This window comes from Drechmeria coniospora, chromosome 01 (assembly GCF_001625195.1).
Source record: "Drechmeria coniospora strain ARSEF 6962 chromosome 01, whole genome shotgun sequence".
Taxonomy (NCBI): domain Eukaryota; kingdom Fungi; phylum Ascomycota; class Sordariomycetes; order Hypocreales; family Ophiocordycipitaceae; genus Drechmeria; species Drechmeria coniospora.
In genome coordinates this window covers 7,781,538-7,805,457 of record NC_054389.1, presented here as the reverse complement: position 1 = coordinate 7,805,457, position 23,920 = coordinate 7,781,538, and the positions used below count along the sequence as shown (strand labels likewise).

Below are 23,920 nucleotides of genomic sequence, written 5' to 3'. Positions count from 1 at the left end.
CTACCCCTTCCGTTATGTTTACGGCCAGGTTGTGGCCGGACCGTATTACAACTATTTTACTGTTTCACTACCAGGCCAACCTGTTACTGAACCTAGTTCCTCTTCCACCGATGATTTTAGTGGCCGCGCTTATTCACTCCTTCGTAGTTAATAATGCATCCGAAGGGAAATATACTATTGCAACTTTAGATATAAGTGGTTATACTGATGTTTTATGGAACAGTCTCTATAAATAGCTCATTATTACATAGCTTTCGTATAATAATTTTCATGCTATGTATTGGAATCTTGAATTAAGTGTACAGTTATGTTAGAGCCACCAATATACTTAGGTTCAACTGATTAGGAGAGGATATTGCCCACCTTGTACGATCGTACCCAAAGAGAGTAAGGGTGGATAGCCTACCTTACAGCAACTAGTTAGAAGTATATATATGTAATACAAACTTAACCCACTTCAACAGGATAAGGATTTTAACCAGTCTTATCTATGCTCTAGAAAGTAACTGTGTTTGTGTGTGTATATTGACGAAGGCCAGTCAATGCGTAGGCAAAGTAACTTGGAAAAGGATTACGTAATCGAAACCGTGCGACCGGGATCCAATAGGCGCACGGGTACCCGTGCATCTAAGTAACATTACAATAATATTATTTAAGCATCATTTACTACTTACTTAACGCGTCGCGCGTACAATAAAACGCATTACTTATACAATATTATTATTACCTTTACGGAGTACAATAACTATACAATAAAATATAAATACATACATTCGATAATTATTTAGCTGAATAAAACGCCTGCTGCTCCTTAGTATCTTTCTTGCAAGCCCTCCAAAGCTCGCCCATTCCTCGTCTACTTGAAAAGGGTTGTACAATAATCTCCTCGGCTACCTGGGCATCAAGACGATTATTCTCAGAATCTTCCCAATCCAAATATGCTATCATCTCTTCTTTGGTCCATTCTCTTGAGCCTGTTAGAGTCGTACAACGCTTAGTCATATACTTACAGTCAAGACACCAATTATATACAGCTTTATTATATCGTAACTGTAGCCCCATTGCCTTACGATACTTTTGGTTAGTCATTAGACGACTATTTGGCTGCGTCTTATACCAAGCTTCTTTTGATGTAACACATCTTTGATAGAGAGCCTCTGGGCTATCATACCGTATAGTACTAGTACTAGCCTAAGAAATATTCGATGGTGATGGTGCATTAACGCACAGAACGTGAGACGAAGGGCACAACGCGGGAATTGGGCGCAGAGGCGTGAAATGGGCGCAAAAGCGTGGTGAGATCAAGCACCCTTCAGATCCCTTCAGCAGTCAGACCCTTCCTCGGACTTGCTCCATCATCTGCTCGCAGCAAGAACCCACGATAGGGACTTTGCTAAGTACCACAAAAAGTTCAACCACGAAGATGCGCGGCTGAAGTGCTATTGTGGCCGACGAAAGGAACCGAAACATCTCCACTATTGCAGGAAGATCGAGCTGCAGCATTAGTTGCTTATCAATTTGTCGACTTGGCAACTCAATACGAAATAGACAATACAGCATGAAGTTCCAGGGCCCATAAGGTCTAGAAGTGAGCAGGATCGATTAGTATAAGTAGGAAGCGTCCTGTGAAATGGTTACGTAAATCCGCTTCGTCTAAATGCACTAACCGTACTCTGCCCTACTTATTACCGACTCGGATCCATTGCACCAATACCTTACGGTAGTGCAAGGGATCCAAGTCGCTAATAAGTGGGCGTGGTACGGTTAATTGAGCCATTTACAGTACAGCTCCTAGCCAATGCGCCATTGTTTGGATTTGTGACCTTTGAGAATGCAGCCCCGAGAGGCAGCTTAGTGGACGGCGGGTCCTAAGAGTACCAATATTCGACAAGAGACAGTAAGTGGGTTATCTCGGCCCTAAAAGAATTTTCAGGTCGCTATCTCCTCAAGGCAATTCCTGCATGGGCTCATGACATACCAAATGTCTCATTGCGACTCTTGTAGTGAAGAGCTTGTTAAGCCCTTCCGCAGGCCCTAAATCTAGGCACAAAAGAAACGCTGCAATAGGTCAGACAACCGCAAACGTAACCTAATATCTGGCTCTTGTCTGTCGCTGATCGTTTCCTGTAACTCGTTTCTATGGACTGTACGGTGCCGTTTGTCCACAAATGAGAGGCCCATATAATGATGCTTCAGGGCTTGCCTGCCAGTTGACCATTGACACTCCCAGGGCCACTGTCCATTTACTGCCTAATGGAAACCAAGTACAATTTCTGTAACCAGGGGTAATACTATACACTCTGTATATATAGTGGTGTACTGTCCAAGAAATATCGCGTCAGTTGGCCGAGACAAGCCCGACTGCTGTTGGACAAGACTTTGTAGTATTGGGGCCTGGCTTGCGAATGAAAATTTCCAGAGTCGACCTTTTTCTACGCCATCCACCCGCTGGGATTTAGTCCGCTGCCTATCCTTGTCTTGTTGGCAATAATTACGGCAGGCAACTAAGCACCGCATTGCGCCTGTCTTTATTCTTGGGTTCCACCTGGGCTTAGCCAGAGTCTAAGCGTCGAACTGATTGGAAGCCAGCCTAAGCTCTTAATGGCCTTCCTTGACTCTACTGTAGAGGGAAGACAGACTGAGAGCCAAACCACTGACCATAACATGCAGTGCAAGCGACAAGGTTAGGTCGTGGGTATATATCTTTTAAGGTAAGTCAAGCCCACTGGCAAGCCGGACCTTAACAATTGTGGCCCACGTAGACACGTGGTACTCTGTGTACAGTTTCGCAATGGTTGCTTTTACATCCATTCTTCCTGCTGGCCTATGTGCGGCGTTTCCAAATACTAGTAATGTTGCCAGCGAATCTTGTAATCGCCAGTTGAGAAATAGGAATGTCGACAACAAGTTTGCATGCACATTTATCGCCACGCCGGCCAGTGCCGCACCCTTCACAATAAAAACAGCTTCGTATATCACCAACATATCTGCACCAGCTATAATTCCAACTGCGTACAAGAATCATGAAACCCTTGCCAGCGAATTCCAAATGTTTTGTCATGATACACTTACCGGAGAGACACTAGTAGCAGGTGACAGGCTAAATCGCTCCGTCTACAATTTTGTTGGGGTGCTGCGCATGCAGGCATATGTTTGTTATGGTCGTGACCGACTGCGCATCCTGCCGATAAGCTTCCACTACGTCGTAGAGGGACGTAGGGATAGGTATGTATACGCTGTACGTGCCGGTATACAGCGCTCTAACAGGGAGCAGGTTTGGGCTCGGCGGATACTCTTACGCCAACGGCCCTGCACGTCCACGACAAACATGGAACGGCCGCAGCCAGTATGACGAGATGGATTTCCGCTCTGGCGAATGCAACGAGAGCAGAGCAGTCGCTCATTGCCCACCTACTGTACTATCCCTATATTATAGTCGTCGCTCAGTTAGCCATATGGTACCTGGGCCGAGCACAAAGACGACACGGTTCCCCCGCAGGCCGTTCTACGTCGTTTGACTACGGTGACGTACAAGTATAAGTATCGTGAGCCACGCTCCATCGATTCCCACGGACCTCGCGTACAGCACAGCTTCTACACTTACAACGCAACAGGGCTCAGCTGCATCGCACACGATCCATCATGAAGTTCACAAACGCTCTTCTTTTTACCACTCTCGCATCCGCAGACGCCATCCATCGTCGGCATGAGGAAGCATCTGGAAGCAATAAAATGCTGGAAGTGGACGAAAGTGGTACCCGTCTCCCGCTCCACAAAGCTGGCAGCGAAATATCCGTCAAGGCAGCACCCCAGCCCGAAATGGTGGTGGATGAAAGTGGCACCCTGCTTCCGCCGGATGAACCTGGCCGCGAAATAATATTCGTCGAACCGGCAAGCCAGCGCGAAATTGCGACAGTGGATGAAAGCGGCACCCTGCTTCCGCCGGATGCACCAAGCATTCGGTCACGAATTACGGCGATTCGAATTGAAATTCAACGCTTCAATTCGACTATAATGAGCCCTAGTCTGCGTTTCCACCTTATAATAACGACAACGGGCCAGTTTGAATCGCGTCTAGAAACCCGCGCCAATGCTCTGCTGAAAACGGTAGCTGGGGAGATAATAGCTGGCGAGCCAAAGGAGATAATAGCTGGCGAGCCAAAGGAGATAATAAAGCTTTACCGCGCTTTTGCCTCTGACTGCCTCATGCTCGAAAGCAGCATTCGCGACTATGTTGTGCCATGGAGACCGACAGTTGAACAGTACGGCAGGTGTTTGCAGATGGAAACAACCATTCAAAGCATCCAAGCCCGACTGCTTCGGGTAAGCAAGTACATAGCAGCGTCTTTGGCACAAGAGCAACAAGACGTCTCGCTTCCGCAGTACCTTAACGATGCTGTTGCCGAGTTTTCCGAGGGACGCTGCGTAAAGCGGACAAAGGCTCTGCCATGATGGGTTGGCGGGGGGTAAGGGTGTCTGTCTACGGTTGTTCTTGCGTGCCTTGGCACTTGGTAATGACAATAATATGGGTAAGAGTACGGAGTATGATATCAAGTATCCTTGTACCGAGAGAACCCTTGTGGCCTGAGGGTGGGGAATAGATGCAAGGAGAAACGAGGCCGAATAGGTCCACCTCTGGATGGTCGGGTCGTTGATAAGTTGACGCCTGTTTAGGCCGCAAGTTCTTGATGCAATGCCGTCCGGCTCACAGCAAGAGGGCGAGTCGATTTGGCCACGTTTGTGTACGGTATACGCACCATGATAATGGCTGCGGAACGGCTGTGGCCAGCGGAAAGGCTTGCCAAACAGAGCAGTTGGCAATTGTCCACTTTATTACCATTTCTGATCTATCGTCGTTGCTTGTATAAACTTGGTCGAAATCTATACTCCGCAGTACCCAGATAATCCACATTTCCTGTGGCCTCCCTTTTTTTTGTCGTTTGTCTACTGCAAAAATGGTGGCATGTGGAACGAGGGCGGAGCAGTCAAGTCGGCACGGTTCCCCAGCAATCAGTCATATAGCAATGGCCTAATATCAATGCTATAAGTATTACTGCAAGCCATGCTCAATCCATTCCCACGGTCTGCACAGCACCGCTTCAGCATCACAACACAGCACCGCAATACAATACGGCTCGACTGCACGACGCATCACCCTTGATCATGAAGTACACAAACGCTCTTGTCTTTGCCACTCTTGCTTCGGCAGGCATGATGCATCGTCGCCGTGCAACCGAGGAAGCATCCGCAAGCGACGTGCAGGTCGTGCACGAAAGCGGCACCGTTCTCGAGCAACATCCATCTGGAGGCGAAATATCCATCGGGGGAGCACCCTCAGGCGAAAACACCATGTCCACGACTCTTGAGCAGCAGCTGCCGAAAGGCAAAGTGTCGACCGAGACGGCACCTCAAGGCGGCGAGGACGACATGCCGATCGTGGACGAGAATGAGGATGGAACCGAATATAAAGCGCGAAAATCTGTCGAATCCGAAATTGCGACTATCAAAAAGGCAATCAAAAACTTTAATTGGAACATCAGGCAGCCCAATCTCTCCATGGACAGTATTATGACAACAACCAGCAAAGTTGAATCGCGTCTGAAAGCCGGGGCCGAGGGTCTGAAGGAAACTGTCGACGATGAGGCTGGGCATAAAACGAAGCCTCTTTTGGCCTCTCTCGGCACTGCGTACCACTCGCTTGCATTCAACATGAATAGATATGTCAAGCCCATGAAGCCGATGGTCGAAAAGTACGGTAATTGTTCCAACATGCAGCGTCTTCTTCAAGCCATCCGAGACCAATTCCACACGCTCAGCGGGTACACGATAGCGGCTTCGGACGATGAAAAGCAGAAAGATACCAAGTGGCATATGCGCTTTATTTATCACCGCCTAAACGAAGCTATGGCCGAGTTTGCCGAGGGCAGCTGCGTAGACGCAACGACGCCTTTAACATAATGGGTTGGTTTCAGGGGCAGGGGTGTCTGATACATTTGTCCTTGCTTACCATACACCTGTTATGACGACATGATGGATGCAAGTTTGCAATGGAGAGGAGGGAAGCAATTACATGTCAGAGGGTACAGTGAGGGTAAAAGAACAGGGTCATACGGTGCGCGGGCACAAGCGTACAGTGTAGGCACTAGTTACCAATATGGTCTTTCTTGCCGTAAACAATGAAGCATTTGTATGTGTCCTTGGCGACAGTATGGCACAAGCACTGCGAGTACAGGTAGCAGTACCTTTCTAGCAGGTATCCGGTAGGTGCTGATCTAGTCAGTGTACGTCAGTATCCCGTATACTAGGTCCTGATGCGCACATATACAGTTTGCACCGTCTTGCAGCACGTGCAGCAGTACGTGCACTGTGCCAAAGTGCAGTGCAAGCACACTTGTCGACAGCGTAAATGTACATTGTACGCTCGCATTTACTGACCGGCATTTGCAAAAACGGCGTATAGGAAGCCAAGAAAGTCTTTTGAAATTTATACTCGACGTTGCTTGATTCCCGGCAGGTACATGCGCCGGGCCGCTGCTGTGACTGCCGGGACCGTTGTGACGAGTCGTAGAACCTTTGTCATATCCGGTCGGTCGCTGGGCTTCTATGCAAGCATCTACCCAAGGAGCTTAAGCAGCGCATCCCGTTCGTTATTGTCGATCAATTATATATCCCGGTATTGCTGCGGGTACTGCACCTCCTGCTCAAACCGTCATTTATACGACTAAATGTTAGACGTAGGGCTCAACGCGTTGCCTGCTTTATCGTACTACTTCGGTTACTTCTCGTACTTTCTCCACCAGTCGGTTAGCGGTACACCCTGCAGTTCTACTTACTGCACTGTAATATCGTCCTAAGGGGCATAGAACCCGTTAATAAGCGACCTATAAGCGAGGAGCTCAAATATTATACAACCCAAGCTCTACACATCAAATTTTAGCATACGAGGCGTAAGTGGCTCGAACAATACTTCGGGAGGGCGGAGAACCAAGGGAGCATATAACTTATATCGAGAATTAACGTCTGGGCGGAAGGCAACCCCGAAGTCGCCAAGTGTCAATTTCGCCTTACTCGGTAGAAGTAAGTGGCTTGGTATAATACCCAACCATACCGAAGGTGCTGCGTAGGAGGGAATACCCGCAAGGAAACGCCTCGGTAGCGAGACGAACTACTACCTCTTGGCGCGGCTCCCTATATCGTGCGTACAGTTCCTCGACGGACAAGTAGTCGAGAGATAAGGGAATTTGCAAGAGAACATTACCGAGATGCAAACCTTAAGTCCACGTTAGTAGAGCCGTTGCGTTAAGACGACAGTACTTACCTCCATGGGCGTAACCTTATAAGTGGACGAGGGTTACAGCAACGACTAGCTGTACAGCAAGAGACCTGGCAACTCGAAGCTAAAACAAGGAGCTGCCATATGCCTCCATTGTATCCCGTAAGCTGCAGCGTACCGGAATCGTTACGGGGCACGGGTGAATGCCATTAGGGCCGTCAAGGTCGAAGTGGTCATGCACGACAGAAATCAACGACGGGACCTTTTCCGAGTTGCTGTAACTTGCAGCGCAATGCGTACAATAGTACAGAAAATCAACCTCGGCGCAATTTGCGTCCGTAGTACTGACTTTAATAGCTATGCATTTTGATGACCACTCGTCGACAGCCAGCCAAGCGGTGGAGAAGGTACTGTAGCCGAGCCTGTGTATTACTCGATATCGATTGTTGAGTTGGTTACCGATGTCAATCGGGTGATAGCCGCCTGGTCGGTAGTCGCCGAGATTCTCTATGCCATCGATGTATCTGTAGTCGGTTGGTAATGCAGACATGGTTGAGAAATATGCTTGGAGGATGCTGAATCGCACCTGCAGAGGAACAAAGGGGCTCGACGAGCAAACCATCGGCGTTGCCGCGCGCCGCATAATTCCCTGGCGTAGTAGCCGAGCAGTCATCCGCATCACATGGGAGAACCTTTTTTTGGTGCTGCATAAAACTCGGGACTGTTCTGGGAGGTGCAAATGTTCCTGATAGCTGAGGACATGATGCTGAGAGTTTGATGCCAACGTCATCGTTGCAGTGGCATTTTCTTGTGGGCCATGGGTGAACAACAATGATCGGCTGCCTATTGGATAGAAGTTGAGATGACGAAAGCCAGTGGTTGGAGCTTCGAGTACGGTGGGAAGTATTATGATCAATAAGCCGAAGCGCCCATTGCGAGCAATATGTACAAAGTACTGTAATAATGCCGTCCATGGTGGCAATCGTGGTAATGGTGGTAATAATGGTACTTGACCGTAGCCGCCCAATGCTCCCAACACACTGATCAGGTGTGCACTGGAAACTTCGATGGCCAGGGATGATAGCGCCAACCAATACGATTCATGTCATGATAGAGGCCATAATTGGTCCATTGGTCCATTCGAAAGCCTTTCGGCAGGTTTTTCTACGATTGGCGGGAAACTTGGGATGAGGTTGCATCGACAAGCGACTCGGAGCGAGCCGGGGCCCGACAACATGTATGGACGGACGACGGAGGTCGATAGCGAATGCCTGTGTCAGGCATTTATGTACGTCTCTCGCAATGAAACCCCCGAACTTGGATGTCTTTGTTGTTCAGGACGTGTGCCACAATTACTGACTGACTGCAGGAGCGAAGTTCACTCAACCACGACCATCAATGGGAGACGCCAGAAGGATCCCAGAGGTGACTACGTTACATTCAGCTATAAGACTCATAACCACTTGGGTCGCGAGACTTATGTCGCCTGCCACGGCTATGTCGAGGATCCTGGTACGCTGGAATTCAAGGAAGCAACTCATGCGCCTGAGAAGCCAGATTCTACCATGAAACAGAACGAGAAGCCGGATTGGCCAGATGACCAAGATCTCTGGGATGCTCCAGATATTGGATACGGACACACATCCAGAAAGTCACGGACACACATCCAGAAAGTCACTTGTCATTTGGCTAGAGGCCGATTTGATTCAAATCTACTTGTAATCTACTTGTTTGTTGTTGGGGAACCCAGAATCGAATCAAATCGTTTTCAACCACCATTTCACCGTGAGAAGCCAGCGAAAGAATGGCCACTACTGAACGTCCCTCTGAACGGCCACCACCGTGGCCTCCGTGCGGGATTTTGGTAGTCTCGTTTCTCCCTCTCTGGGTATAATAACTCACCCGACGCCGCCATTGCTTGACTTACATAGGCCTAGAGTACTGCTTGCCAGCGATCGCGCCACTCCGGATCGCCCAAGCTTCATTCAAGCAAGACGGTTCATGACACATAGAGGGATTTCAAGCATAATCATCATAACGCCTGACCGCATTTACCCCAAGTACCACAATGGAGGGCTCAAATGGCTCCGAACGACCCAGCATATGCCGATAAAAATTCACGAAGCTGTGAAGGACCAGTGAAATGGAATTTTAGGCAATTTGGACATTGCATCAGACGAATGCAGAGGTAGATTTGGAAGCTAAAGGCCTTCAGTATTCGCAAATCCAGCCGGCCCCTTCTCGTTCCAATCCTGTTCTCCTCCGATGATATCGGAGATGAGCTTCGCCTCAGTGTCACCAGTAATGATGAAATAAATGATTGAGCCTAGGGCAGAGTGTGCCTTATCCGGTTGGCCTCGAAACCATCGATTCTCGTGGAGAGTGAGTAGTGTCAGTATGGCTTAGCGAGTATGGTGCCCATTATGGAACCGCATCTATCGTCAATGCAGCAGCCCTGAAAGTTGGCCAATCTGATATGAACCTCGTCGTCACATAGTATATTCGCAAGGTTGATGTGGCAGTGGCCAAAGTTCTACGGGTACCATTGAAAGCAATGCTACCCACGTGCTGAACTCGGTGAAGCAGGCGTGAGCGTTGGTGTATTCTGGTTGACGCCAGCTGAGACGGCGTCGAGCAGTAATCCGGTGGAGGTGATGTTGGGTGGAAGTAACGCAAGGCAAGTACCTTGATAAGGTTGCAGCCATGTTAGAGCCACCAATGTACACCACCTTCAGAGACCACATTCCTAGTCTAATCTTCTAACCTAATAGAAAATGGTTGCTTGAAGGTGGGCAAGTACATTTTGCCCCCCACTGTAGGTTCGACCGATCAGGGGAGGATTTGACCCGCCTTATACGATCGTACCTATAGAATAAGGTTGGATAGCTTGCCTTCCAGCAACTAGCTAGGAGTATATATAGGGGATACGATTCCCACCCATTTTAACAAGACAAGGATTGAAATCAGTCTTATCTATGCTCCAAGAAGGGAACATCTTGTTGATAGGTGATGCCTGGTAGTTGACACACCAGTACCAGCATCGGCTGTAAGAAGCCGAACAAGGAAATCGGATTCCCGGAGTCCTCTAGCTATACTAATAGCATTACATCTAGATAACTTGATAACCAGTCACGTTACGGCCAAGCGTTAGTCGATCGACATTGAAGATCGTTCAGCTGTTAATTTCAACTTCTCTATATCAGTACACTATGTGCTCCACCATCAAAATCTTACAATACAGCAACACCCGAGAAACCAATTACGTAAATGTTACATTCGCCGTTCCTGCAAACATTCCAGGTTGTTCCAAGGTTGCAGAAGAGGTTGAGAGTTTGGGGGAACGAAAATTCCCACCGCCGCCCCCTCCGAGTCCGATTACCGACCCCATATTGTTTATGGACGCATACGCTGGATCCGTGTTCGTGTAGGTGTACCAGAGCGTGCTTCCACTGCCTCCACCGCCGTATCCGCCACCGCCACCACCTGAACCTCCGCTGAACGTGACCTTTGTGTTTCTCTGGTACCAGGTTCCAGGTGCTTTTACCCCATCCCCTCCATTGTTTCCATTCCCTGGGTTACCAAAGGTATACTTCGCGTAGGGCACCATGAAGGATCGCCTAATGAAGGTCTTACCACCGGCACCGGGTTGCCCATTCATACCAGGATATCCTCCCTGGGCAACGAAATAAAACCCGCCTGGAGTCATCTGGTCATCCAATTCCCACCAGTTCGCGGTTCCCTTGGCCTCCATTTCAACGCAGGATGTCTGGTATCCAGTGATCAACTGTTCATCATTTGATATCCAGTGTCCCGTGTATTTGAACGTATGGGTCGAGGTTCCTGACAAATAGCCAGGAATTGAAACCCAGTCAAGGTTGGGGAAATAGGTACCGCCAGCATATCGGTCACCCCCTCCACCGCCAGCGACTGCTAGCAGGACGCCGTCAAGGTATATGGCGGATGCACCGCCGCCTCCACCGGCCCATCCAGTCAAATAATGGGTTTCGGGGATGCCGTTTCCGCCCCTTCCATACGCACTCGTTCCGCCATTTGGACCAGTTCCCTTGCCGCCTGCGATGGCCCTGATGACTTGTCCTGGTGACACAGGAATTGATCCCCGAATCAAGCCCCCTACACCTGTTCGCATGGTTCCACCGACGTCAAAGTAGGCGTTCCCACCACCGCCACCGGCAATGGCGATTTGCATTTCAGTGGCGCAGGCTGGCACAACCCAAGTGGTTTGAGCGCCAGCGGTCACCGTGGCAGCGAGCCGGAAAGTGGTCGGTTTGAGTGTACATTTCGGGGTTGTCGTAATGACGATACTAGTTACGCACTTCGTCGTACAATCCGTAGGTGGTGGAATCGTCGTTGTGCCTTCGGTCGGACCCTCGGTTGTTCGCGTTGTTGCGCTGGCCCCGCGAGTTGTTGTGACTATTACTGTCGTTGTGCAGTCCGTGAAACATCCTGCCGAAGGCGGGACCGTCGACGTACCAGGACTGGGACCAAGAATTGTAATTGTTATTATTCCCGGAACAGGAACTGTCGTGACGATCACAGACAACGTGCAATCCGTTGTGCACCCAGGAGGTGGTAAGATCGTCGTTGTACCCGGAGAAGGACCAAGCGTGGTCAATGTTGTTGCCGCTGGGGTTATGGTGATGATTATAGTCGTTGTGCAGTCCGTTAAGCATCCTGCGGTAGGGGGGATCGTCGACGTTCCCGGCGTAGGCCCAAGAGTTGTGATTGTTGTGATCCCAGGGCTTGGCACTGTTGTAACGACTACAGACACCGTGCAATCAGATGTGCACCCAGGAGGTGGTGAGATCGTCGATGTACCCGGAGAAGGACCAAGGGTGGTTACTGTTGTTGCAGCTGGGGTTATGGTAATGATTACGGTCGTTGTACAGTCCGTGAGACATCCTGCGGTAGGGGGGATCGTCGAAGTACCCGGCGTAGGCCCAAGAGTTGTAATTGTTGTGATCCCAGGACTTGGCACCGTGGTGATAATTACAGACATTGTGCAATCCGATGTGCACCCAGAAGGAGGTGGGATCGTCGATGTACCCGGAGAAGGACCAAGGGTAGTTACTGTTGTTGCCGCAGGGGTTATTGTAACAATTACAGTTGTTGTACAACCCGTGAAGCATCTTGCTGGTGGCGGAATTGTTGTTGTACCTGGTGTTGGACCAAGAGTTGTAATGGTAGTTATTCCCGGAACAGGAACTGTTGTAACAACTATAGTTGTAGTGCAATCCGTTGTGCAACTAGAGGGAGGTAGTATTGTTGATGTACCTGGAGTAGGACCAGGGGTAGTAATAGTAGTCACAGCTGGTGTAATGGTAACTATTACAGTCGTGGTACACTGCGACGTGCAGCCTGCTGGCGGTGGAACCGTTGTTGTACCCGGAGTAGGGCCAGTGGTTGTAATGGTTATAATGTTTGGAATAGGAACAGTTGTAACAATTACAGTCATTGTACAGTCAATTGTGCACCCAGACGAGGGCGGAATCGTCGATGTCCCTGGAGTAGGACCAGGGGTGGTAATAGTAGTTACTGCTGGTGTAATGGTAACTATGACAGTCGTAGTACATTGCGTTGTGCAGCCCGCTGGTGGCGGAATCGTTGAGGTACCAGGCGTAGGACCAAGTGTAGTAACTGTTGTTATTCCCGGAATAGGAACTGTTGTAACAACTATAGTTGTGGTGCAGTCCGTTGTGCACCCAGATGGGGGCAATATTGTCGATGTACCCGGAGTAGGACCAGGAGTGGTAATAGTAGTTATTGCTGGAGTGATTGTAACTATTACAGTCGTGGTACACTGCGACGTGCAGCCTACTGGCGGTGGAACCGTTGTTGTACCCGGAGTAGGGCCAGTGGTTGTAATGGTTATTATGTTTGGAATAGGAACAGTTGTAACAATTACAGTCATTGTACAGTCAATTGTACACCCAGACGAGGGCGGAATCGTCGATGTCCCTGGAGTAGGACCAGGGGTGGTAATAGTAGTTACAGCTGGAGTAATAGTAACTATGACAGTCGTAGTACATTGCGTTGTACAGCCTGCCGGTGGTAGAACTGTCGACGTGCCCGGAGTAGGACCAAGTGTAGTAACTGTTGTTATTCCCGGAATAGGAACTGTTGTTACAACTATAGTTGTGGTGCAGTCCGTTGTGCACCCAGATGGGGGCAATATTGTCGATGTACCTGGAGTAGGACCAGGGGTGGTAATAGTAGTTATGACTGGAGTGATTGTAACTATTACAGTCGTAGTACACTGCGCTGTGCAACCTGCTGAGGGTGGAACCGTTGTTGTACCCGGAGTAGGGCCAGTGGTTGTAATGGTTATTATGTTTGGAATAGGAACAGTTGTAACAATTACAGTCATTGTACAGTCAATTGTGCACCCAGGCGAGGGCGGAATTGTCGATGTCCCAGGAGTAGGACCAGGGGTGGTAATGGTAGTTACAGCTGGAGTGATAGTAACTATGATAGTCGTAGTACATTGCGTTGTACAGCCTGCCGGTGGTAGAACTGTCGACGTGCCCGGAGTGGGACCAAGCGTGGTAATTGTTGTCACCCCTGGAGTAGGAAGCGTTGTAACTATTATAGTCACAGTACAATCCATTGTACATCCAGATGGTGGAGAGATTGTCGAGGTGCCTGAGGTTGGGCCAGTAGTTGTTATTGTTGTAGATGCAGCCGTTGTGGTGACCATAACAGTCGTAGTACATTGTGTTGTACATCCCGTAGGGGGTAGTATTGTAGATGTACCTGGAGTAGGACCAAGCGTCGTAATTGTTGTTATTCCCGGAATAGGGACCGTTGTTACGACTACAGTCATCGTACAGTCCATAGTACACCCAGATGAGGGCGGAATTGTTGATGTACCTGGAGTCGGACCAGGGGTGGTAATAGTAGTTACCGTTGGAGTAATAGTAACTATTACAGTCGTAGTACATTGTGTCGTGCAGCCTGCTGGTGGTAGAACTGTCGATGTACCCGGAGTGGGACCCAGAGTAGTAGTTGTCGTGACTCCCGGTGTTGGAGTTGTAGTCACTACTATGGTGACTACACAGTCTACTGTACATCCAGCTGGCGGGGAAATTGTCGATGTTCCTGGGGTTGGACCCGGAGTTGTTATTGTTGTTGATGTAGCCGTTGTGGTGACCATAATAGTCGTCGTACATTGTGTGGTACATCCAGTAGGTGGTAGAATTGTAGATGTACCTGGAGTGGGTCCTAGCGTCGTGATTGTTGTTACTCCAGGTGTTGGAGTTGTAGTCACTATTATGGTTACTGTACAATCTATTGTACATCCAGCTGGCGGGGAAATTGTTGACGTTCCTGGGGTTGGCCCCGTGGTTGTTATCGTTGTTGATGCAGCTGTTATGGTGACCATAATAGTCGTAGTACATTGCGTAGTACATCCAGTAGGTGGTAAAATTGTAGATGTACCTGGTGTGGGACCTAGCGTCGTAAGTGTTGTTACTCCTGGAGTAGGAAGAGTTGTTACTATAATAGTTACAGTACAATCCATTGTACATCCAGATGGTGGAGAGATTGTCGAGGTGCCCGGTGTTGGGCCTGTAGTTGTTATTGTTGTTGATGTAGCCGTTACGGTGACCATGACAGTCGTAGTACATTGTGTCGTACATCCAGTAGAAGGTAAAATTGTGGATGTCCCTGGAGTAGGACCCAGCGTAGTAAGTGTTGTTACTCCAGGTGTTGGAGTTGTAGTTACTATTATGGTTACTATACAGTCCATTGTACATCCAGCCGGCGGAGAAATTGTTGATGTTCCTGGGGTTTGGCCCGTAGTTGTTACCGTTGTCGTTGTAGCTGTAATTGTGACTAGTATTGTAGTAGTACATTGTGTTGTACACCCAGTAGGAGGCAAAATTGTAGATGTACCTGGACTAGTACCCAGTGTAGTAATTGTTGTTATTCCAGGTGTTGGAGTTGTAGTTACTATTATGGTTACGATACAGTCAATTGTACATCCAGCTGGTGGAGAAATTGTCGATGTGCCTGGGGTTGGACCCGTAGTCTTTATCGTTATCGATGAAGCCGTTATAGTAACCACAATAGTAGTCGTACATTGTGTTGTGCATCCAGTAGGTGGTAGAATTGTAGATGTACCTGGAGTAGGACCCATCGTCGTAATTGTTGTAAAGCCTGGTGTTGGAGTTGCAGTCACTATAACAGTCACAATACAGTCCGTTGTACATCCGGCTGGTGGAGATATCGTAGATGTGCCCGGGGTTGGGCCAGAAGTGGATATTGTTGTTGATGTAGCCGTTATGGTGACCATAATTGTCGTGGTACATTGCGTTGTGCATCCAGTGGGAGGTAAAATTTTAGATGTACCCGGAGTGGGTCCAAGAGTAGTAATCGTTGTAACGCCAGGTGTCGGAGCTGTAGTTACTATAATAGTTACAATACAGTCCCTTGTGCATCCAGATGGCGGAGAAATTGTTGATGTGCCCGGGGTTGGGCCTGTGGTGGTTATTGTTGTTGATGTTGCGGTTATGGTGACCATTATTGTAGTAGTACATTGTGTTGTACATCCGGTAGGAGGGTAAATTGTAGATGTACCTGGAGTTGGACCCAGAGTAGTAATTGTAGTAACGCCTGGAGTAGGAGCGGTTGTAACTATAATAGTTACCATGCAATCCATGGTACATCCAGCTGGAGGGCTAATTGTTGATGTGCCCGGGGTTGGGCCCGTAGTAGTCATTGTTGTTGATGAAGCCGTTATGGTGACCATGATTGTAGTTGTACATTGTGTTGTACATCCAGTAGGGGGTAAAATTGTAGAGGTGCCCGGAGACGGACCTAGAGTAGTAATGGTAGTAACGCCTGGAGTAGGAACGGTTGTAACTATTATTGTTACGATGCAGTCAATTGTACATCCAGCTGGAGGAGAGACTGTGGATGTTCCCGGGGTTGGACCTGTAGTTGTAATTGTTGTCGATGTAGCCGTTATCGTAACCATGATAGTCGTAGTACATTGTGTTGTGCATCCAGTCGGTGGCAGGATTGTAGATGTACCCGGAGTAGGACCTAGAGTAGTAACTGTCGTTACTCCAGGAGTAGGAACGGCTGTAACTATTATAGTTACTATGCAGTCAATGGTACATCCAGCTGGAGGAGAAATTGTCGATGTGCCTGGAGTTGGACCCGTAGTTGTTATGGTTGTCAATGTAGCAGTGATGACAACCATAATGGTTGTAGTACATTGCGTTGTGCATCCACTAGAGGGTAAAATTGTAGATGTTCCTGGAGTAGGACCCAAAGTAGTAATTGTAGTGATGCCTGGTGTTGGAGTTGCAGTTATGATAATAGTTACCATACAATTTATTGTACATCCAGCTGGAGGTGAAATTGTTGATGTTCCTGGGGTTGGGCCCGTAGTTGTAATTGTTGTTGATGTAGCCGTTATTGTCACCATGATGGTCGTAGTACATTGCGTTGTGCACCCAGTAGGCGGTAAGATTGTAGATGAGCCTGGAGTAGGACCTAGCGTAGTAATTGTTGTTACACCTGGCGTTGGAGCGGCTGTAACTATTATAGTTACGATGCAATCAATAGTGCATCCGACTGGAGGAGAGATTGTCGATGTGCCGGGGGTTGGGCCGGTAGTAGTAAGTGCCGTCGATCTAGCAGTAATAGTAAGAATTATAGTCGTAGTACATTCTGTTGTACATCCAGTCGGTGGTAAAATTGTAGATGTACCCGCTGAAGGTCCAAGCGTTGTAATTGTTGTTACACCTGGAGTAGGAGGCGTTATTACTATTATGGTTATTATGCAATCAATTGTGCATCCAGCTGATGGAGAAATTGTCGATGTACCCGGGGTTGGGCCAGTAGTCGTAAGCGTTGTTGAACTAGCAGTAATAGTGATCATAACAGTTGTAGTACATCCTGTTGTGCATCCAGTTGGAGGTCGAATTGTGGAAGTTCCTGGAGTAGGACCAAGTGTTGTTGAAGTAACCACGCTACCGCTTGGCGCCGCAGTTACAATAACAGTCGCTATGCAATTCTGAGTACATGCAGGATCAGGTGGGATCGTCGATGTACCTTCCGTTGGGCCAGATGTTGTAATTGTAGTAGCTCCTGCAGTCACGGTAACAATAATAGTTGTTATGCAGTCTGTTGTGCATCCAGGGGTTGGTGGGATTGTTGATGTTCCTGGGGAAGGGCCGGTTTTGGTAATGGTCAAGCTGCCGCCACTCGGAGCTACTGTAACAATAATTATTGTATGGCAATTCGTAGTACACCCAACGGACGGAGGGATGGTTTCTGTTCCCGCCGTTGGACCATACGTTGTTGATGTTGAAACCTCACCACTTGGTGCTGCAGTTATGATTACAGTTGACATGCAACTCCCAGTACATCCAGGATCTGGCGGGATAGTTGAAGTACCTGCTGTTGGACCTTGTGTTGTGATTGTAGTAGCTCCTGCAGTTATTGTGATAATAATGGTTGTTATGCAATCCTTCGTACAGCCAGCTGGTGGTGGTATCGTCGATGTTCCCGGTGTTGGGCCAAATGTCGTTTTAGTTAACATACCGTTGCTTGGGGCAACTGTAACAATAATAGTTGCTTGACAGTTCGCTGTACATCCTGTAGGGGGGAGTATTGTCGTTGTCCCAGCTGTCGGGCCGTACGTTGTCACCATGGTAGCACTTGTTGTTACGGTAATAATTACTTTCGTTATGCAATTCGCTGTGCAGCCGTCGGGTGGTAAGACTGTGGAGGTACCGGCCGTCGGACCCATCGTAGTTATAGTTGAAACACTACCACTAGAAGCTACTGGAACAATAACAGTCGTAACACAATTCGTAGTGCATCCAGAAGGTGGCAAGATCGTTGATGTGCCCGCAGTAGGGCCATATGTTGAAATCGTTATTATGCCTCCAGTAGGAGCCACCGTTATTATGATTGTAGACATGCAGTCCACTGTACATCCGGGAGAGGGTCCGATTGTAGAAGTGCCTGCTGTTGAGCCATAGATTGTAATTGTAGAAGGCGCCGCAGTTGTAGTAACAATAATTGTAGTTATGCAATCCGTAGTACATCCAGCAGGTGGTGGGATTGTTGAAGTGCCTGCTGTAGGTCCGACTGTTGTTATTGTTAAAACTCCACCACTTGGACCCATTGTAACTATAATAGATGTGATACAATTTGTCGTGCATCCAGCGGGTGGTAGAATCGTTGATGTGCCTGCAGTAGGACCATACGTTGTATAAGTCGATGGTCCACTACTGGGGCCTGCAGTGACAATAATAGTTACTATGCAATCCTCAGTACATCCTGCGGGTGGTAGAATTGTAGAGGTGCCAGCTGCTGGACCACTTGTTGTAATTGTAGTGGCTATTGCAGTTACCGTAACAATGACAGTTGTCATGCAATTCGAGGTACATCCGGCAGGTGGCTGTATAGTTGAAGTTCCTGGTGTAGGGCCAACTGTTGTTATAGTTACTACAGTACTGCTAGGGTCTATTGGAACAATAATAGTCGTATAACAATCTTTTGTGCATCCCGACGATGGCAGAATCGTTGATGTACCGGCGGTAGGACCAGATGTTGATATTGTTATTATCCCTCCAGTTGGAGCTACTGTTATTACTATGGTAGACATACAATTCGTTGTACATCCTGCAGGTGGGCCAATCGTGGAAGTGCCTGCAGTTGGACCATACGTAGTAATCGTGGAAGATCCACTACTAGGACCTGTGGTAACAATAATAGTTACTATGCAATCCTCAGTACATCCTACGGGGGGTAGAATTGTAGAGGTGCCAGCTGTTGGACCACTTGTAGTAATTGTAGTGGCCACTGCAGTTACTGTAACGACAATAGTTGTCATGCAATCCGTAGTACATCCAGCAGGAGGCGGAATTGTCGACGTGCCCGGTGTAGGCCCAGTAGTTGTTGTAGTTAGTATACTTCCACTGGAAGCAGCTGGTACAACAACAGTCGTATAGCAATTCGTTGTGCACCCAGATTCTGGAAAGATGGTGGATGTGCCTGCCGTTGGCCCATTCGTCGATATCGTTATTATGCCTCCAGTAGGAGCAACTGTAATTATTATAGTCGACATACAGTTTGTTGTACATCCAGGAGGTGGGTCAATCGTCGAGGTACCTGCAGTTGGACCATACGTGGTAATCGTGGAAGGCCCTGCAGTTACCGTAACGACAATAGTTGTCATGCAATCCTTAGTACATCCAGCAGGTGGTGGTATTGTCGACGTGCCCGGTGTAGGCCCGGTAGTTGTTATAGTTAAGATACTTCCACTAGAAGCAGCTGGTACAACAACAGTCGTATAGCAATTCGTTGTGCACCCAGATTCTGGAAAGATAGTGGATGTTCCCGCAGTTGGACCATATGTCGATATTGTTATAATGCCTCCAGTTGGAGCTACTGTTATAATTATGGTCGAAATGCAGTTTGTTGTACATCCGGCAGGTGGGTCAAGCGTCGAGGTGCCGGCTGTTGGGCCATACGTTGTAATCGTGGAAGGCCCTGCAATTACCGTAACAACAATGGTCGTCATGCAATCCGTAGTACATCCAGCAGGTGGCGGTATTGCTGACGTGCCCGGCGTAGGCCCAGTGGTTGTTATAGTTAAGATACTTCCACTGGAAGCATCTGGTACAACAACAGTCGTATAGCAGTTCGTTGTGCACCCAGATTCTGGAAAGATGGTGGATGTGCCTGCCGTTGGACCATTCGTCGATATCGTTATTATGCCTCCAGTAAGAGCTACTGTAATTATTATAGTCGACATACAGTTTGTTGTACATCCAGGAGGTGGGCCAATCGTCGAGGTACCTGCAGTTGGACCATATGTTGAAATCGTGGAAGGCCCTGCAGTTACCGTAACAACAATAGTCGTCGTGCAATCCGTAGTACATCCAGCAGGCGGCGGTATTGTTGACGTGCCCGGTGTAGGCCCAGTAGTTGTTATAGTTAATATACTTCCACTGGAAGCAGCTGGTACAACAACAGTCGTATAGCAATTCGTTGTACACCCAGATTCTGGAAAGATGGTGGATGTGCCAGCAGTTGGACCATACGTCGATATAGTGATTATGCCTCCAGTAGGAGCTACTGTTATAATTATGGTCGACATGCAGTTTGTTGTACATCCGGCAGGTGGGCCAATAGTTGAAGTACCTGCCGTTGGACCATATGTTGTAATTGTAACAGGCCCTGCAGTTACCATAACAACAATAGTGGTCATGCAATCCGTTGTACACCCAGCAGGCGGCGGTATTGTTGACGTGCCCGGTGTAGGCCCAGTAGATGTTACAGTTAATGCACTACCACTAAAAGCTGCTGGTACAACAACAGTCGTATAGCAGTTCGTTGTGCACCCAGATTCTGGAAAGATGGTGGATGTGCCTGCAGTTGGACCATACGTCGATATGGTGATTATGCCTCCAGTAGGAGCTACTGTTATGATTATAGTCGACATACAGTTTGTTGTACATCCGGCAGGTGGGCCAATTGTGGATGTGCCTGCTGTGGGACCATAGGTCGTTATTGCTGAAATCAATCCACCTGGAGCTTCTTTAGATGTTCCAAGAGCGGATGTATCACTTGATGATGTCTCTTTTGGGACTGTTGGTGTTTCAACAATGATGAAGCCAGGGTTTGTTCCGGTGGGTGGCACGGTTCTTGTTGTAACGATGGTACCACTCCATGGAGCTGTTGTTGTCACATAAATTGTAGGTGTTCTGATGATAATAGTACCCTTGGCTGTTCCGGTTGGCTGGATAGTGGTTGTGGTAAGAGATGTTCCGGTCCATGGTATTATCGAAGCCACATATCCTGAAGGGGTTTCAACAATAATTGTACCGGGAACAGTGCCACTCGGAAGAACTGTCCGCGTCGATATGACGGTACCAGTCCAACCCTCTGACGTAGTAATATATTCTGTAGGCGTCTTGACTAGGATGGTCCCCGGATTAGTTCCAACGGGCGCAACTGTTTCGGTGGTCAAAATGATACCAGCCCATGGCTGCGTCAACGATATATATGCAGGAGAAGTCTTGACAGTCCCTGGGGTCGGATCGCTAGACGGAACGGTCCCTGCTGATGTGTCTGATGAAGGTATGTATCCCGAGGGAGTCTGGACAAGGATAGTGCCGGGAACTGTACCGCTCGGTGCAATAGTCTGCGTAGTTGGAAAAGTTCCAGGGCATGGTTCGGACGCCGTCAGATATTCAATTGGTCCCAGTGTGGGCAAGGGTATGTAACCTGTTGTAGTCTGGATAAGAATGGTGCCGGGAAGCGTACCACTCGGCGCAATCGTCCGAGTGGTTACAGACATGCCCTCCCCGGGCTCGGATTTAGTTATATACCCAGTTCGTTCTGATGTGGATTCGAGTATGTATCCCGAGGGTGTCTGAACAAGGATAGTGCCGGGATCTGTGCCACTTGGTGTAAAAGTCAGCGTCGTAACAACTTTGCAATCGCACTGCTCGTGCTTTGTCAGATATCCCGTTGGTTCCGATGACGGTGTCGGTACGTATCCTGAGGGTGTCTGAACAATAATGGTACCAGCTGCTGTACCACTTGGTGCAAGAGTCAATGTCACGACCACTGTCTCCGTACCAGTACATTGCTCAGATTTTGTTACGTATCCTGTCGGTTCTGCCGAAGATACGGGTATGTATCCTGAGGGTGTCTGAACAACGATGGTACCAGGAGCTGTGCCACTCGGTTCAATGGTCAGGGTAATAACGACTGTCTCAGTGCCAGTGCATTGCTCGGATTTAGTCAGATAAACCTGTGGTTCTGATGTAGGTGCACTTTCAGATGGTATCTGTCCATCGTCTGTCGCTGGAGTACCATCACCTGAGCCCGCCAAAAGGTGGTCAGAGAACCAGCTCGTACTTCGATGACAATGCCGTCAGGCTCACCTTTGTCGGGCTTCGCTGTGCTTGACCCGTCCAAGGCCTCAGCACTCTTGCTGATATCTGGAGGCTGACTTATGGTCGTCGTGTATGTTCTGCGGTAGGCATCAGTGACCTGCTTTTCACCCACTCATCGTCCTCTTCGCCTGGATATTTACCTCGTTATGGTTTCTAGTACTGAGCTTCCGGAACAGACATGCTCCACTGGCTGGTACTCGACCACTACTAGTCCATTATCACCGGCGTCGCTGCTGACAGAAAAAGTAGCAAAATATAAACAGGACGCTATAAGATACTGTACTGGTGCAGACCTCATGTTGAAATATTAGGACGATCTGCGCATGCTTGCCTGCGCACAAAATTATTCACAGATAAGCTCGGATGGCTAATATTAAATAGGTGACATGCAAGCTTGTCCGCTCTATCGCGGAAAAGCTAGCTGGCAGTGGAAAGCTTGCAGAGCTGCGCCTACTACACTTCCATTCTAGACAGTATAACTTGTTCCTTCAGGTACTTTTCTTCTCTCTACCAACCTGGCATCCCTTACAGAGCTGGGAGGATATGACAGGTCACACCAAACTTAAATCGGGGCCTGGAGATTCATGCGCTGGGTAGCAATGCCATCTGGTACCCAGAAGTGGCATCCTGTTGCAGATGGCCATCTGACTTAAAACAAAGCTAAAGTTGGGTGCTGGTTCAGACGATGGCCAAGTCCATGGCCATCCGCGACAGTGGTGGATACTAGTGACGCTTTAGACTCCTATGAGGTAGGCGAATGCGGAGTAGAACTCTCTTTAGTCCCAGTGATTCGGCACTAGAACTATTACATATATAGCGGCCCTGCATAACGATACAAGTACTTCAGTACTTTCGTCTCCTCGATGTCATGATAGAGCTCAAAATCCTATCGTTTTGAGGATTAATCAATATTGATTGTATGGACTACAAGGGAAGTGAACGACGAAGTACCACGTTCCGTTGCAGTACCCATATTCATATCCTACGTTATACGCCACACATGCACATGAACTTGCGTGTATGGTGCAAAAGTCCCGAGCATTTTCTAAACGAATAGGGAGTAATTAATCCTGTACAAAGCGCTTTGCACGGTACGTGTATACTCTACAGCAAGTACTTACCACGTAGGCCCGTCGTCATGTGAAGCCCGTAATTTAGTCGTACTCGTATTCACCCACAACGGTTCCTAACCTCACAACAACTCGCTCTAGCCGCTTTTCACAAAGGCAAGAACATTCAGAGGCTTATCAGCAACCAAGCTAAGGATATTCCAGCAAATTTGGAAGCCACATTATGCTTTTGTGTGTACTTACAGAGTACACAGTAATAATTACCTGGACTCTGCAACGCACTCTACGCACGCCGCCTCATCACTAGCAGGCCGGAAAAAGCGAAGACAGAGATGGTGGCTGCACTAGTCTCGGCACGGATTTCGTTACTCTCCCAGCTGTCAGGTATAACCGTTCATTGTGCGCCCGTTGATCTTGCTTGCTCATACAAAAACTGCTCGGCTTCCACCCTTCTTTCTCTCGACTATGCGCCGGAGCTAATGGGGGTTGATAATTCGATGGCTACGCAACGATAGCGTAGTCACTTTGACTCTCTGTCATTTCAAACATGCCCTGCAGTATGACACTGTACGATCATTAACACTGCAGAAAGACAGACGAGTGCCGAGGCCGCTGTATTGCTGCTGGGC

The 23,920-nt window shown here is 48.4% G+C and overlaps 7 protein-coding genes across 7 annotated transcripts; 3 read left to right on the top strand and 4 right to left on the bottom strand.

Moving 5' to 3' along the window:
- Positions 1 to 3,642: 3,642 nt before the first annotated feature.
- DCS_02040 (uncharacterized protein) lies at positions 3,643 to 4,452 on the top strand (the record flags this gene model as incomplete). The annotated part of the gene is made up of 1 exon (XM_040799370.1): positions 3,643 to 4,452. One exon carries the CDS (start codon positions 3,643 to 3,645, stop codon positions 4,450 to 4,452), a length of 810 nt encoding a protein of 269 aa, XP_040660253.1.
- Positions 4,453 to 5,163: 711 nt separating this feature from the next.
- On the top strand, positions 5,164 to 5,958 carry DCS_02039 (uncharacterized protein; the record flags this gene model as incomplete). The annotated part of the gene is made up of 1 exon (XM_040799369.1): positions 5,164 to 5,958. The coding sequence occupies one exon, from the start codon at positions 5,164 to 5,166 to the stop codon at positions 5,956 to 5,958; it is 795 nt and encodes a 264-aa protein (XP_040660252.1).
- A 2,550-nt stretch (positions 5,959 to 8,508) lies between these two features.
- DCS_02038 (uncharacterized protein) lies at positions 8,509 to 9,141 on the top strand (the record flags this gene model as incomplete). Its single annotated transcript, XM_040799368.1, has 2 exons — positions 8,509 to 8,561; positions 8,643 to 9,141. The coding sequence occupies 2 exons, from the start codon at positions 8,509 to 8,511 to the stop codon at positions 9,139 to 9,141; spliced, it is 552 nt and encodes a 183-aa protein (XP_040660251.1).
- Positions 9,142 to 10,532: 1,391 nt separating this feature from the next.
- Positions 10,533 to 12,420, bottom strand: DCS_02037 (uncharacterized protein; the record flags this gene model as incomplete). Its single annotated transcript, XM_040799367.1, has 4 exons — positions 10,533 to 11,704; positions 11,765 to 11,769; positions 11,894 to 12,052; positions 12,179 to 12,420. The coding sequence occupies 4 exons, from the start codon at positions 12,418 to 12,420 to the stop codon at positions 10,533 to 10,535; spliced, it is 1,578 nt and encodes a 525-aa protein (XP_040660250.1).
- A 1,245-nt stretch (positions 12,421 to 13,665) lies between these two features.
- DCS_02036 (uncharacterized protein) lies at positions 13,666 to 15,600 on the bottom strand (the record flags this gene model as incomplete). Its single annotated transcript, XM_040799366.1, has 2 exons — positions 13,666 to 15,124; positions 15,272 to 15,600. 2 exons carry the CDS (start codon positions 15,598 to 15,600, stop codon positions 13,666 to 13,668), a joined length of 1,788 nt encoding a protein of 595 aa, XP_040660249.1.
- A 369-nt stretch (positions 15,601 to 15,969) lies between these two features.
- DCS_02035 (uncharacterized protein) lies at positions 15,970 to 16,284 on the bottom strand (the record flags this gene model as incomplete). The annotated part of the gene is made up of 2 exons (XM_040799365.1): positions 15,970 to 16,132; positions 16,184 to 16,284. The coding sequence occupies 2 exons, from the start codon at positions 16,282 to 16,284 to the stop codon at positions 15,970 to 15,972; spliced, it is 264 nt and encodes an 87-aa protein (XP_040660248.1).
- A 4,312-nt stretch (positions 16,285 to 20,596) lies between these two features.
- On the bottom strand, positions 20,597 to 22,519 carry DCS_02034 (uncharacterized protein; the record flags this gene model as incomplete). The annotated part of the gene is made up of 5 exons (XM_040799364.1): positions 20,597 to 20,604; positions 20,762 to 22,076; positions 22,139 to 22,298; positions 22,362 to 22,454; positions 22,500 to 22,519. 5 exons carry the CDS (start codon positions 22,517 to 22,519, stop codon positions 20,597 to 20,599), a joined length of 1,596 nt encoding a protein of 531 aa, XP_040660247.1.
- Between the last annotated feature and the right edge of the window lie 1,401 nt (positions 22,520 to 23,920).